This window comes from Anomaloglossus baeobatrachus, chromosome 8 (genome assembly GCF_048569485.1).
Source record: "Anomaloglossus baeobatrachus isolate aAnoBae1 chromosome 8, aAnoBae1.hap1, whole genome shotgun sequence".
Classification (NCBI taxonomy): domain Eukaryota; kingdom Metazoa; phylum Chordata; class Amphibia; order Anura; family Aromobatidae; genus Anomaloglossus; species Anomaloglossus baeobatrachus.
Window position 1 is genome coordinate 111,284,163 of NC_134360.1, and position 13,273 is coordinate 111,297,435.

Consider the following 13,273-nt stretch of genomic DNA (forward strand, 5'->3'; position numbering starts at 1 on the left):
ATGCATGGACGGATGGATGGAGTGGCAGACGAATGCATGGACGGATGGATGGAGTGACAGATGGATGGATGGAGTGACAGATGGATGGATGGAGTGATAGATGAATACACGGATGGATGGATGGATGGATGAATGGAGTGACAGATGAATACATGGAAGGACGGATGGAGTGATGGATGAAGCGATAGATGAATACACGGACGGATGGATGGATGGATGGATGAATGGAGTGGCAGACGAATGCATGGACGGATGGAGTGACAGACGAAGACATGGACGGATGGATGGAGTGACAGATGAAGACATGGACGGATGGATGAAGCGATAGATGAATACACGGACGGATGGATGGATGGATGGATGAATGGAGTGGCAGACGAATGCATGGACGGATGGATGGAGTGACAGACAAATACATGGATGGATGGAGTGACAGACGAATACATGGATGGATGGAGTGACAGACGAATACATGGATGGATGGAGTGACAGACGAATACATGGATGGATGGAGTGACAGACGAATACATGGATGGATGGAGTGACAGACGAATACATGGATGGATGGAGTGACAGACGAATACATGGATGGATGGAGTGACAGACGAATACATGGATGGATGGAGTGACAGACGAATACATGGATGGATGGAGTGACAGACGAATACATGGATGGATGGAGTGACAGACGAATACATGGATGGATGGAGTGACAGACGAATACATGGATGGATGGAGTGACAGACGAATACATGGATGGATGGAGTGACAGACGAATACATGGATGGATGGAGTGACAGACGAATACATGGATGGATGGAGTGACAGACGAATACATGGATGGATGGAGTGACAGACGAATGCATGGACGGATGGATGGAGTGGCAGACGAATGCATGGACGGATGGATGGAGTGACAGATGGATGGAGTGACAGATGGATGGATGGAGTGATAGATGAATACACGGATGGATGGATGGATGGATGGATGGATGGATGGATGGAGTGACAGACGAATGCATGGACGGATGGAGTGACAGACGAAGACATGGACGGATGGATGGAGTGATAGATGAATACACATATGGATGGATGGAGAGATAGATGAATACACGGATGGATGGATGGAGTGATAGATGAATACACGGATGGATGGATGGATGGATGGATGGATGGATGGATGGAGTGACAGACGAATGCATGGACGGATGGAGTGACAGACGAAGACATGGACGGATGGATGGAGTGATAGATGAATACACATATGGATGGATGGAGAGATAGATGAATACACGGATGGATGGATGGAGTGATAGATGAATACACGGATGGATGGATGGAGTGATAGATGAATACACGGATGGATGGATGGATGGATGGATGGATGGATGGATGGATGGATGGATGGATGGAGTGACAGATGAATACATGGAAGGACGGATGGAGTGATGGATGAAGCGATAGATGAATACACGGACGGATGGATGGATGGATGGATGAATGGAGTGGCAGACGAATGCATGGACGGATGGATGGAGTGACAGACGAATACATGGACGGAGTGACAGACGAATACATGGAGGGATGGATGGCGTGATGGATGGATAGATGAATACATGGAGGGAGGGATGGATGGCGTGATGGATAGATAGATGAATACATGGAGGGAGGGATGGATGGATAGATGAATACATGGAGGGATGGATGGATGGATAGATGAATACATGGAGGGATGGATGGATGGATAGATGAATACATGGAGGGATGGATGGATGGATAGATGAATACATGGAGGGATGGATGGATAGATGAATACATGGAGGGATGGATGGATAGATGAATACATGGAGGGATGGATGGATAGATGAATACATGGAGGGATGGATGGATAGATGAATACATGGAGGGATGGATGGATAGATGAATACATGGAGGGATGGATGGATAGATGAATACATGGAGGGATGGATGGATAGATGAATACATGGAGGGATGGATGGATAGATGAATACATGGAGGGATGGATGGATAGATGAATACATGGAGGGATGGATGGATAGATGAATACATGGAGGGATGGATGGATAGATGAATACATGGAGGGATGGATGGATAGATGAATACATGGAGGGATGGATGGATAGATGAATACATGGAGGGATGGATGGATAGATGAATACATGGAGGGATGGATGGATAGATGAATACATGGATGGATGGATGGATAGATGAATACATGGAGGGATGGATGGATAGATAGATGAATACATGGAGGGATGGATGGATGGATAGATAGAGGAATACATGGAGGGATGATTGGATGGATAGATAGAGGAATACATGGAGGGATGGATGGATGGATAGATAGAGGAATACATGGAGGGATGGAAGGATGGATAAATAGATTAATACATGGAGGGATGGAAGGATGGATGGATAGATGAATACATGGAGGGATGCATGGATGGAGGGATGGATGGATGGATAGATGAATACATGGAGGGATGGATGGATAGATGAATACATGGAGGGATGGATGGATAGATGAATACATGGAGGGATGGATGGATAGATGAATACATGGAGGGATGGATGGATAGATGAATACATGGAGGGATGGATGGATAGATGAATACATGGAGGGATGGATGGATAGATGAATACATGGAGGGATGGATAGATAGATGAATACATGGAGGGATGGATGGATGGATAGATAGAGGAATACATGGAGGGATGGATGGATGGATAGAGGAATACATGGAGGGATGGATGGATGGATAGAGGAATACATGGAGGGATGGAAGGATGGATAAATAGATTAATACATGGAGGGATGGAAGGATGGATGGATAGATGAATACATGGAGGGATGCATGGATGGAGGGATGGATGGATGGATAGATGAATACATGGAGGGATGCATAGATAGATGAATACATAGAGGGATGGATGGATGGATAGATGAATACATGGAGGGATGGATGGATAGATGAATACATGGAGGGATGGATGGATAGATGAATACATGGAGGGATGGATGGATAGATGAATACATGGAGGGAGGGATGGATGGATGGATGGAGGGATGAATGGATGGATGGATGAATACATGGAGGGATGGATGGATGGATAAATGAATACATGGAGGGATGGATGGATGGATAAATGAATACATGGAGGGATGGATGGATGGATAAATGAATACATGGAGGGATGGATGGAGTGATGGATGGATAGATGAATACATGGAGGGATGGATGGATGGAGTGATGGATGGATAGATGAATACATGGAGAGATGGAAGGATGGAGTGATGGATGGATAGATGAATACATGGAGAGATGGAAGGATGGAGTGATGGATGGATAGATGAATACATGGAGAGATGGAAGGATGGAGTGATGGATGGATAGATGAATACATGGAGAGATGGAAGGATGGAGTGATGGATGGATAGATGGATGCATGGAGAGATGGATGCATGGAGAGATGGATGGATAGATGAATACATGGAGGGAGGGATGGATGTATGAATACATGGAGGGATGGATGACGACGATTGGCCCCCACCACCACCACCAGACAGGTCACTATCATCCATATCACCGCTGTCCCAGGAGTGAGGTACGGCCATTGCAGGCTGTAAAGCCCATGATGGCTGCTGGCAGGCTGGGCGCGGGATGCTGGCTGTGCAGACGTCACAGCTCCAATACCACCGCAGCCCAGGTACAGCGGCAGCCATCAGACGAGTCCTCCCAACCCCGGTCACCTCTTCAGGTATCTGGCGTCCTCGGCCTGCATGTCTGTGGCACCTGCCGCGCTACCGTCAGGACCGGAGGCTCCGCTCATATAACCCGGACGACGGACGGTTTGTTGTTGTTTCCAGGGGAATACAGCTGGCTGACTGTAGAATTGGAAAGGCCCTGCGTGACGTCACGGTCACATGACACTATAATGCCGGTAGTGCAGGCGGAGGGGCGGAGCTTTGTACAGCGCCCACCGGAATATGGGCTGTGTGTGATACTGGGGCCGAGCGCTTCTGCGGGGAGTGCTGGACGGGGCCAGGGTTGCATACCTCCCAGCCCGCACTTTGCATTCCATTCTGCAGCGTGTAAGGCTATGTGCACACGTTGCTTTTTTTTCAGCGCGGAAAAAAACGCACCCTCTGGCAGAGGGGAGAATTGTAAACAATGCTTTTTGAGAAAAACGCATCCGAAACGCATGCGGTTTTCATGCGTTTTCTTAAGTGCGTTTTTTTTAAGACTTGTCAGTGTTAATAAAGTTGGTTGAACACAGACCTTTGGAAAAAAAAAACCTGTGATGTCATTTCCTTCTCCACATTCTGTTTGGATAAATGGGAGGGCTTGGAATGGAAGGAGCACCATTTGAATTTTGGAAAAGTTGAAATAAACTTCGTGCACCATGTCACATTAGCAGGGCCCCTTGGTCAGAAAACCCATACAAGTGACCCCATTTTGGAATCTGCACCCCTCAAGGATTTTATTCAGGAGTATATTAAGCATTTTGAATCCACAGCTACTTCCCCCAAAATGTTGCTGTAGCAACAATGTTCTCACTTTTAGGCCCGTTTCACACGTCAGTGAAAAACAGTGACGTTTTTCACTGGCACATGTCCCACAGTGTGCCGTGAATCACGGCACACGTGGGTTGTCTAAGTGCAATCCGGGCTCCGTTCTCCGTGGCCCGTGATTGCACTCAGTAATCATCTCACCTGTGCCCGCTCCCGCTCTCCATGGTGCTGATCGCTCCCGCGGTGCAGCATCCGGCTGGTGCTGACCCCCGCAGCAGCTGCTTCCGGGTCGGCTGTGTCGCGCATCATGAATATGCGCGACAATAATGAGCCGGCTCAGAAGCAGCAAGCTGCACGGGCTGCAGAGGCCATCGCTGGAGCCGGGTGAGTTAAAATGATTTTTATTTTAAAAGCACGTTTTTTTCTGGCACGTGTTTCACGGACCACACCACTGCGTGGTCCGTGGAACATCAGTGATGCCAGAAAAAAATGGACATGTCTCCGTGCAGCAATCACGCACACGCGAGTACGCTGCACGGAGACACGTGCAGTGAAAAATCACTGACGTGTGAGCAGACCCATTCATTATAATGGGTCTGCGTATGTCAGTGATTCTGGTACGTTTAAAAAAAAGCACAAACGTACCAGAATCACTGACGTGTGAAACAGGCCTAAGGCTATGTGGCCATGATCCAGCGACACGGCGTCTGGTACACAGTGTCAGCCTTCCTGCAGCTGCCCATGCCCACGATTTGGGTTCAGGCTGCTGTGGAGCTCTATGCTACCTGCAGAGAACACTCTCGTCCCCCCTATTTTTGATAGCCAGTCAGGGTAAAGCAGACAGCTGTAGCCTGCAAACCACAGCTGGCAGCTTCATCTTGGCTGGTGATCAATTTGGAGGGCTCCCCAGGCTTTTTTTTTTTATTTATAAATAAAGAATTAAAAAAAAAATAACGTGGGGTCCCCCCAAATTAGATCACCAGCCAAGGTGAAGCTGACAGCTGGGGTCTGGTATTCTCAGGGTGGGAAGAGCCATGGTTATTGGACTCTTCCCAGCCTAAAAATAGCAGGCCACAGCCCCCCAGAAGTGGCGCATCCATTAGATGCGCCAATCCTGGCGCTTCGCCGCAACTCATCCCGCGCCCTGGTGCGTTGGCAAACGGGGTAATAAATGGGGTTGATACCAGATGTGTAATGTCACCTGGCATCAAGCCCAGCAATTAGTGATGGCACGGCGTCTATCAGAAACCAGACATAACTAATTGACAGTAAACAAAAGCAAAAAAAATGGCAAAAAAATTTTTATTAGAAAAAACACTCTCCAATTTAATCAAAAAATTTGAAAAAAATGGGTCCGCAGAAATCCATTTGGACGTCCCACGTCGCCTCTGGACCTTCTAGAATATGGGGGCACGTTCAGGGAACGTATCCCCCATTTTCTAGGAGGGCAGACCCTCCATTTGAGGAGAGTGGGTGCCAAAAATCTGCACCCACTCTCCCCGGGTCACAGCTGCAGAGTGCGAGCAGCCAGCACAGCTCACACTGAACACAGTGCTGGCTGTCAGCTGCTCTGCACATGTGACCGGCCAGCGTGCACTGTGAAGGAGGAGGGGGCCGCGGGGGATCAGCGCTGCGACCGGACAGGTAAGGGGGAATAGGGGGTGACCGGGCAGGGCCTGGGGGGCATTTTTCTGTCGCATGTCTCAAGGCACATGCGACAGAAATCATAGGAGCAGGGCGGCCGGTGCGCTACTGTGCGCGCGGCCATGTTGGATTTTCGGGAGAGGGTCGGGGGTCGGGGCGGGCACTTTGGCGACACCGGGGGCTTTCCAGGACTTTGCCAGGAAGTGAGGTCAACAGGAAACCTCTTGACCTCACTTCCAGGTAAATGCCTGCGTTCTGGCATGCCGACAAAGCCCGCGGACCGCAACAAAAAAGCAGCTCACTGCGGTGTAGCTGCGTTCTGACCCCACATCATTGATTTAATGGGGGAGAGAACGCAGCCACACCGCACAAAAGAAGTGACATGCTGCTTTTCTTTCCGCACCGATTTTTGGCATCCAAAACGCTGCGTTTAGAAACGCAGCGTGTGCACTGATTTTTCGGCTTTCTCATACACTTTGCTGGGAAAGCTGAACGCATGCAATTTGCCACTGAAACGCTGCGGTTCTAAACGCAGCGTTTCCGCGGTAAAAAACGCAACGTGTGCACACAGCCTAACTGCGTGTGCGTCTCAGAATGCAGCCGAAAAAGCTGCGTTCTGAGACGCATTCAGCAGAACGCAAAGTGCGGCCATTCCTGGAGAGAATTCATGCATTCTTGATGCTTTCTCTGCTATAGACAGAGTGGGAAAAGCATCCAGAACGCACATTTTTCACAGCACGCACCCACTCGGCTCTGCAGCATCCCCATAGACTTGCAGCAGAGCCGAGTGGGACCGCACTGTCATGGCTGGCTGCGGACAGTGCCGCGCGATCTGAATGAACTCGGATGAACTTCACTCGACTTCATTGTGATCGCGCGGCTCTGTGCGTGTGCCGCCGCTTGATTTGCGGTCACATTTGAAGGACTCACCTGTGATCGTAAATCCCCTGAGTGACTGCAGTGAGCCACGCGATCAGCTGTACTTTCACTCAGGTTACTCGTGGCCACAGCTGCAGTCCTCCACGTGAGAGCGGTGGCTGCGAGTAACCTCAGTGACAGCACAGCTGATCGCGCGACTCACTTCAGTTACTGCATGGAGCTCACAGGAGCGGCGGTGTTCTACTGCCGCTCCTGTCAGCTTCCAATGTAGCAGAGCTGGAAGCGTCGGGGGACCTTGCGTGGATTACGTTGGACCTGGAGGTGTTTTTGAGGGGTTAATAAAGTTGTGAAAGAGGGTGTTTTTTGTCTTTCATTACAAATAAATGATTTTCTTGGATGTGTGTGTTTATTTACTTTAACTTACAGGTTCATCATGGAAGGTATCTCAGGGAGATGCCTGCCATGATTAAAGTAGGACTTTGTAGCAGCTATGGGCTGCTGCCATTAACTCCTTATTACCCCGTTTGCCACCGCACCAGGGCAATTCAGGATGAGCCGGTAAAGTCCCGGGACTGTCGCATCTAAAGCATGCGGCAATTCCGGGCGGCTGCTGGCTGATATTGTTAGGCTGGGGAGCTCCCATAACGTGGAGCTTCCCATCCTGAGAATACCAGCCTTCAGCCGTGTGACCTTACCGTGGCTGGTATCCAAATGGGGGGACGGACCGCACACCATTTTTTTTTTCATTTATTAATTTTTTTTACTGCTCGATATAGACCCGCCCACCAGCGGCTGTGATTGGTTGCAGTGTGGGGGCGTGTCTGACTGCAACCAATCATAGGCGCCGGTGGGCGGGGAAAGCAGGGAATACGTGATGGATTAATGAGCGGCTGGCATTTTCAAAAGAGAAGAAGCCGCCACAGTGTGAACGCCATGCAGCGCCGTGCCGGAGATCGTGGATCGGTAAGTATGAGAGAGGGGGTGGGAGGGAGAGACCGACATGGACAGAGAGAGAGATAGAGACATAGAGAGAGAGAGCCCGACCAACAGACCGACCGACAGAGAGAGAAAGACAAAAGAACTGCCTTTGTTATGTTAAATAAAAACATGTGGATCGTAATAATAATGCAATGCAAGCGCACTGCTTCACATTTTGGCAGCGATTTTCTACAACTCATTGATTTCAATGGGTGTAGAACGCAGCCAAAATGGCAAAAACAATTCACATGCTGCTTCTTTGAACGCATGGTTTTTGCCACAAAATATGCAAATTAAACGCTGCGTTTGGAAACACAAACTGCAGACAAGAAATCCACATTTTCCATAGACTTTGCTGAAAAATCAAAACACATGCCTTTTGGCATGAAAACGCTGCAGTTCAAAATGGACCTAAAAAGCAACTGAAAAGCAGGTGGAAACGTAAAGTGTGGTCTCAGCCTAAGGCTGGTTTCACATCAGCGTTTTTCTGCTGGGCGGCAGAAAAACGCAAAACGCTTGTTGCCGGATCCGTTGTCTGCTCAATGCAATGTCAATGGACTTGCGGCAACATGCGTTTGCATGCGCTAGTGTCAGGATCCGGTGAGTTGCAGTTTTTTACCTTTTCTCAAAAACGCAACATGTTGCGTTTTTCACCTCAGTTCAAAAACTGCATGTCACCGGATCCTGTACATTGCGGCAGTAGCTGCAATGTATTTCAATGGGCGCCAGATCCGGTTTTAAAAGTTGAGGTTGTATGCGGCTTGAAGGATCCGGTTTCCTATAGAAAACATAGTCTCTCTCTCTCTCTCTCTCTCGCTCTCTGTCTCTTTCGCTCTCTCTCTGGCTCTGTGCCCACGTAGCGTATTTTCATGCAGTTACGGTGTGATCTGCAGTGTAACTGCATGCGTCCTGCGTCCCCAGTAGAGTTGAGCGCGGTTCGCGGTTCGAGGTTCTCCAGTTCGGGGTTCGAGTGATTTTGGGGGCTGTTCTAGATCGAACTAGAACTTGAGCTTTTTGCAAAAGCTCGATAGTTCTAGATACGTTCGAGAATGGTTCTAGCAGCAAAAAGCAGGGCTTTTTACAGCTACAGTGTGCAGGAGCCATCGCTGGCAGCCTGCCAGAAGCTGGTAACCAAGATAAATATCGGGTATCCAAGCAAAGCGCTTTGGTTAGTAACCCGATGTTTATCCTAGTTACGTGCAGGAAGCCCACACTTCCCCGCTCAGCTCACTCCACCCCCTCCTGCCCGCGGCATGTATTGTACACACTCACACACACACACACACACACACACATGGTCCCGCTCGGCTTACCTGCGGTGATGAAGTCCCGCCATCCCGACCTCAGCGCTTTCACTGTCCTCCATGGCCGCCGCTTGTCACATCACCTCTCGCTTCCGACCCGAGACTGACTAGCGGTGACGTCACGGGCCTCTCGCGAGACTTGCTGTGAAGGCTCCGGTCATTGAACACAGTGACAGGGGCTGTCGGCAGTGCAGGAGATCAGCGCAGGTAATGTACCTCGCTGACAGCAGCCCTTGTCATGCCCTGCAGTGACCTGGGCTGACCCATTGATGTTAGCTCAGGTCACTGCACTGCTCTCCCAGCCAATGGGGAACATCCTGCTCTTCATTGACTGGGACAGTGTGGATCGTCATGGCAACCCCTTGGATTACAGCAGACCTGGATTTGTTTTTCATTCTAATAAATTGGTTAAAGAGGGAATGTTTTGGGGAGTGTTTTTTCAAATAAAAATGTGTTTGTCGTCTATTTTTTTTTCTTACTGACTGGGTTGGTAATGTCGGGTATCTGATAGACGCCTGACCTCACCAACCCCAGGGCTTGATGCCAGGTGACATTACACATCTGGTATTAACCCCATATATTACCCCGTTTGCCACCGCACCAGGGCGTGGGATGAGCTGGGGCGAAGCACCAGGATTGGCGCATCTAATGGATGCGCCACTTCTGGGGCGGCTGCGGCCTGCTATTTTTAGGCTGGGGAGAGTCCAATAACCATGGACCTCCCTAGTCTGAGAATATCAGGCCCCAGCTGTCTGCTTTACCTTAGCTGGTGATCCAATTTTGGGGGACCCCTACGTGTTTTTTTTTTAAAATTATTTATTTAATTTAAAATAACAGCGTGGGGTGCCCTCAGTTTTGGATTATCAGCCAAGGTGAGGTTGCCAGCTGTGGTCTGCAGGCTGCAGCCGTCTGCTTTACCCTAGCTGGCTACAAAACTAGGGGGAACCCTACGTCATTTTTTTTTTCATTTTTTTGGCTAAATAAAAAGCTAAGCACCCCTTAGTGCCACATGAAAGGCACCAAAGGGTGCTCCACTTTTTCTCCACTTTTTCTCCATTTTTTCTCCACTTTTTCTACATTTTTTCTCCACTTTTTCTACATTTTTTTCTCCATTTTTCCTCCACTTTTTCTCCACTTTTTCTCCATTTATTTCTCTATTTTTTCTACATTTTTTCTCCACTTTTTCTCCACTTTTTCCTCCACTTTTTCTCCACTTTTTCTCCATTTTTTTCTCCACTTTTTCTCCATTTTTTTCTCCACTTTTTCTCCACTTTTTCTCCACTTTTTCTCCATTTTTTCTCCACTTTTTCTACATTTTTTCTCCACTTTTTCTCCATTTTTTTCTCCATTTTTCCTCCACTTTTTCTCCACTTTTTCTCCACTTTTTCTCCATTTTTTTCTCCACTTTTTTCTCCATTTTTTCTCCATTTTTTCTCCACTTTTTCTCCACTTTTTCTCCACTTTTTCTCCACTTTTTCTACATTTTTTCTCCATTTTTTTCTCCACTTTTTCTCCACTTTTTCTCCACTTTTTCTCCATTTTTTCTCCATTTTTTCTCCACTTATTCTCCACTTTTTCTACATTTTTTTCTACATTTTTTCTCCACTTTTTCTTCACTTTTTCTCCACTTTTTATCCATTTTTTCTCCACTTTTTCTCCACTTTTTCTCCACTTTTTCTCCACTTTTTCTCCATTTTTTTCTCCATTTTTTCTCCACTTATTCTCCACTTTTTCTCCACTTTTTCTCCACTTTTTCTCCACTTTTTCTCCATTTTTTTCTCCATTTTTTCTCCACTTTTTCTCCACTTTTTCTCCATTTTTTTCTCCACTTTTTCTCCACTTTTTCTCCATTTTTTTCTCCACTTTTTCTCCACTTTTTCTCCATTTTTTTCTCCATTTTTTTCTCCACTTTTTCTCCACTTTTTCTCCATTTTTTTCTCCACTTTTTCTCCACTTTTTCTCCATTTTTTTCTCCATTTTTTCTCCACTTATTCTCCACTTTTTCTCCACTTTTTCTCCACTTTTTCTCCATTTTTTTCTCCATTTTTTCTCCACTTATTCTCCACTTTTTCTCCACTTTTTCTCCATTTTTTTCTCCACTTTTTCTCCACTTTTACTCCATTTTTTTCTCCATTTTTTCTCCACTTATTCTCCACTTTTTCTCCACTTTTTCTCCATTTTTTTCTCCATTTTTTCTTCACTTATTCTCCACTTTTTCTCCACTTTTTCTTCACTTTTTCTCCACTTTTTATCCATTTTTTTCTCCACTTTTTCTCCACTTTTTCTCCACTTTTTCTCCACTTTTTCTCCACTTTTTTCTCCATTTTTTCTCCACTTATTCTCCACTTTTTCTCCACTTTTTCTCCACTTTTTCTCCATTTTTTTCTCCACTTTTTCTCCACTTTTTCTCCATTTTTTCTCCATTTTTTCTCCACTTATTCTCCACTTTTTCTCCACTTTTTCTCCACTTTTTCTCCATTTTTTTCTCCACTTTTTCTCCACTTTTTCTCCACTTTTTCTCCACTTTTTCTCCATTTTTTTCTCCATTTTTTCTCCACTTATTCTCCACTTTTTCTCCACTTTTTCTCCATTTTTTTCTCCACTTTTTCTCCACTTTTTCTCCATTTTTTTCTCCACTTTTTCTCCACTTTTTCTCCATTTTTTTCTCCATTTTTTCTCCACTTATTCTCCACTTTTTCTCCACTTTTTCTCCACTTTTTCTCCACTTTTTCTCCATTTTTTTCTCCATTTTTTCTCCACTTATTCTCCACTTTTTCTCCACTTTTTCTCCACTTTTTCTCCATTTTTTTCTCCACTTTTTCTCCACTTTTTCTCCATTTTTTTCTCCATTTTTTCTCCACTTATTCTCCACTTTTTCTCCACTTTTTCTCCATTTTTTTCTCCATTTTTTCTCCACTGATTCTCCACTTTTTCTACATTTTTTTCTACATTTTTTCTCCACTTTTTCTCCACTTTTTCTACATTTTTTCTCCACTTTTTCTCTACTTTTTCTATGGTCGGTCTACCCATTAGCTCTGCCATGCATACTGTAGCTCTACACCTACTGCACATGTTACTTTATGATTGACATCTCTTTCGTACCAGAGCTGTCTAAGCCTACTCTGACCCCATATTTGTCATTACTATATTGTCCTTGTACTGTATTATGACATTTGTATCATGTGTTTCATTTCTTGCTGTGTTGCAATTTTTTTGCTGCATCCCAATTGTACCTCTACATTGTTCGAGTTTATGTTATTGTTCTCTCACTCTTATGTGATACTGATTATTGTCATTTTTCATGATTACATGCAGATAAGTCCAATCTGACGAAGGCTCAGGCCGAAACGTAATTTGTAACTTGTTTTGGACAAAAACATATATGCTTATGAAAAAAAATGTTTTTCTTAATACGGACCAATAAAGAGTGATTTTGCATTACTATCCGTTGTGACTTACTGACTTAGTCTGGGAGATTTAAAGTGCCGAGGTTACTCACTAATTTTATCTATTATTACCTCTGAGCACCTATATACCAGTGAGCAGAGCTTCCTCTACAGTAGTTCTCCTGATTAGGCATGCCCTTACCTCATGAGCAGGGCATTGCAGCTTTGGTAGCAACCATTACGACATGGACTCTGCTGCTGTGGACCCGAGAAGAGTGAGTGCAGATTCATTGCACCCACACTCCTCACATGAAGGGTCCTCACTCCTAGAAAATGGGGGATACGTTCCCTGAGTGTCTCCCCCCCATATTCTAGACGGTCCAGAGTCGTCGTGGGACCCCTTTATTTTTTTTCTTACAATAAATTGGTGAAAGAGGAAATGTTTTGGGGACTGTTTTTTCAAATAAATTTCTTTTGTCGATTTTTTTTTTTTGTTAGTACTGACAGTTTATCATGTTGGGTATCTAATAGACGCCATGACATCACAA

At 46.0% G+C, this 13,273-nt stretch overlaps 1 protein-coding gene across 1 annotated transcript in view; it reads right to left on the minus strand.

Moving 5' to 3' along the window:
• The window catches only part of KIFAP3 (kinesin associated protein 3), a 347,223-nt gene extending 343,274 nt beyond the window's left edge, over window positions 1–3,949 (minus strand). The window contains exon 1 of the mRNA XM_075322100.1: window positions 3,773–3,949. Coding sequence (XP_075178215.1) covers window positions 3,773–3,852 — 80 coding nt within the window. The 5' untranslated portion in view covers window positions 3,853–3,949. The remainder of the gene's footprint in view (window positions 1–3,772) is intronic.
• Between the last annotated feature and the right edge of the window lie 9,324 nt (window positions 3,950–13,273).